The 2,985-nt window shown below is 33.2% G+C and overlaps 1 protein-coding gene across 1 annotated transcript in view; it reads left to right on the top strand.

Moving 5' to 3' along the window:
* Nucleotides 1-2,985, top strand: part of LOC128251110 (zinc finger protein 62-like) — a 23,396-nt gene that overhangs the window by 3,313 nt on the left and 17,098 nt on the right. The window contains exon 2 of the mRNA XM_052977499.1: nucleotides 332-1,529. Within this exon, the coding sequence (XP_052833459.1) occupies nucleotides 753-1,529 (777 nt within the window). The 5' untranslated portion in view covers nucleotides 332-752. The remainder of the gene's footprint in view (nucleotides 1-331; nucleotides 1,530-2,985) is intronic.

The raw sequence follows: 2,985 nt of genomic DNA, 5'->3' as shown, positions 1-2,985 counted from the left end.
ATCTCACAAAACTGCGATAACATAAAGCAATTTTGAAAATGCGATTTTTTAAAATTCTTTTTTAAGAATCGGATCCTCCACAACCAAAAATATGATTTAGAAAAATAGTTTCTTAAAAATATTGGTAAATTAAAAAACATAGATTTACACCGACAGCCACATATATATATATATGTACACATGTTTTGATAGATACAGTCTTTAGAATCACATTGGCATTCCCAAACCAACACAGTGGTGATGTGGGTGTTAGTAGTGATCCACTGTTTTTAATCTCTTTTTTTCAAAGTGTCCTCTATATCTTACACTGTTTCTCTCTCTTTTATTTCAGACAATATCACATGACATTGGCATCAAAGCATTGTTTCCATCAGATAACATCTTCAATATTCATCACCTTTTATAAAGACTGACAGAAAAAGTTGTACAGAACAAATTCCAAAGAATTCCAGTGAAATATTTCTTCTCAACTGAGATTGATAGCAACATTTCTCTTGTGAAATGTTTGAAATGTCTACAAGATTCTTTTGTAATGAAGTTGAACTTGGATAATTTTAAAATGTATCTGAGAATATTTTCAGACATTAAGAAGGATTACTGTTGATGGAAAGAGAGCAATAGCAGTATTTATTAGGAATAATCTGTAGGACAAGAACAAAAACTGTATCCACATATGTTGTCGTGATTGAAGTAAGATAATGGATAAATTGATTATTTAAGATAGTTGAAGAATATATTCTTATTCTGAAGAGATGTCACAAGACAAACCACAATCAACATATCAGTGTGATATCTGTAAAAAGACTTTCACTCATAAATGTCATGTACCTATTCACAGGCGTATTCACACAGGAGAGAAGCCATTTCAATGTGATATTTGTGGCAAATCATTCTCTCAGGTACCTGCCTTAACTGTACACAAGCGTACTCATACAGGAGAGAAGCCATTTCACTGTGTTACCTGTGGTAAATCATTCTCATCCAGTGGTGGCTTAACTGTACACAAACGTATTCATACAGGGGAGAAGCCATTTCACTGTGATATTTGTGGTAAATCATTCTCTCAGGGAACTGCCTTAACTATACACAAACGTAGTCATACAGGAGAAAAGCCATTTCAGTGTGATATTTGTGGTAAATCCTTCACTCAGGGAACTGCTTTAATTGTACACAAACGTGGGCATACAGGGGAGAAGCTATTTCACTGTGATATTTGTGGTAAATCTTTTACTCTGGGAACTGCCTTAACAGTACACAAACGTATTCATACAGGGGAGAAGCCATTTTGCTGTGATATCTGTGGCAAATCATTCTCTCAGTTATCTGGCTTAACTATACACAAACGTATTCATACTGGGGAGAAGCCATTTCAATGTGATATTTGTGGCAAATCATTCTCTCAGGTAGCTTTGGTAACAGTACACAAGTGTATTCATACAGGGGAGAAGCCATTTCGCTGTGGTATTTGTGGGAAATCATTCTCTAATAAGTATAGCTTAACTAAACATATGTCTGTTCATACAAAAGTCTGACTCTGTCATTCTCAAAATTCATTGCATCTCTTGACCAACATTTTAATACCTTTTCCAGATAAATCACGAGTTAGCCCTGTGGTCTTCACAGTAATGTGTAAAGCCTTCACTTTAACCATACTCCTCATGGTTCTTTCTTTGAGGTACTGTTTTTTTAACCACATTCTAGCCCTTTTTTTAGCCCCTTACAATATACAGAGATATGATGTTCTATTTATGTCTAGTTTTATTCCAGTCTATATAGTCTAAATTGGTTCTAAATGCCTTCATCTTTGTTGTAATGTAAGATAACCAGACAACAGTCACAACAATGTAACAAACTAACAAATCTCTTTACAAACCAACCATCACTATTCTTTGTGTAATAACCTAACTAACACTGTCCGACTTCTTCACTCAACTCTAAACTCACTTAGATCATTACTCTTTATTCTTTACTCAGACCAGTCTATCTCTCACAAGGGGGTGTTGTAACTCTCATCACATCTCCTCTTCTGAGATTTTGCCTACTGTGAGAAAGTGGAATTGCTTTTATTTATTTTTTTTTCTTTCCAGCACCTGTTTTCTTTTTGTTTTTTTTTTTTAGCTGTTATATCAGAATTATTGTCTCACTTTTAATGCAGTATTATTTGTTGCCCATAGCATTTTTTTCTTTTCATTGTACTAAGCACACTTGGTTTTTTTTGTTTTGTTTTTCTTTTCAAAAATTAATATTTTTTTCGTTTGGGTATTACTTCCAGATATTTAGTCCATTTTCCTTTCCTGAGGCTAGTTCTATGGGGTTCAATATCCCTCGGTGCTGACACTTCAAACATATCATAAAAGACCTCCATTGGTATTACCCTTTGTTCTTCTCTATGTCTCATCTGTAACTGGATAAGGTGCCTCCTATGTTCTGAATGTTGTCCTTTAATTAAATACATCATGTTACCTAACCCTTTGGTCACACAGCCATCCTTCCAACCGTCTTTACCATTTTGTAATTTTTTAAATGAACTTTGTCTCCTATTTCGAAATGTTTTGTAATATTTCTTGTATTTCCTTCAAATAAACTTTTTGTCTTTCCTTTAAATGTATCATTTTCTTGTTTACTCTTTACAAAAGAGATTTCTTTCAAACAACCTGTTCATATATTACATTATTTACATTGGACACATATCCATCTAATGTAAATAATCTACAGAATTCCTCATCTCTAAAATATAGAACAGTGTTCAATATATTTAAATAAATGTACATATGCCAAGTATTCTATTACCACCACTTTGACTGCTCCAACCTGTTTTAAAATAAAGGATAAATTTACATGATTTTGAATTCTTCCACTTTTAACGTTTTATTTTCTTCTATTATTCTTTTCTCCCTGCTCTTACAATTTCTTGTTTTTTTTATAATGCCCTTATACCATTCTCAAAATAAGAGTATATTATACATGTACCTGTGGAGGCGCAAT

This window comes from Octopus bimaculoides, chromosome 28 (assembly GCF_001194135.2).
Source record: "Octopus bimaculoides isolate UCB-OBI-ISO-001 chromosome 28, ASM119413v2, whole genome shotgun sequence".
NCBI classification, from domain to species: domain Eukaryota; kingdom Metazoa; phylum Mollusca; class Cephalopoda; order Octopoda; family Octopodidae; genus Octopus; species Octopus bimaculoides.
Note: the sequence above shows the minus strand (reverse complement) of the source record. Positions and strands in the feature narration are given on the sequence as shown.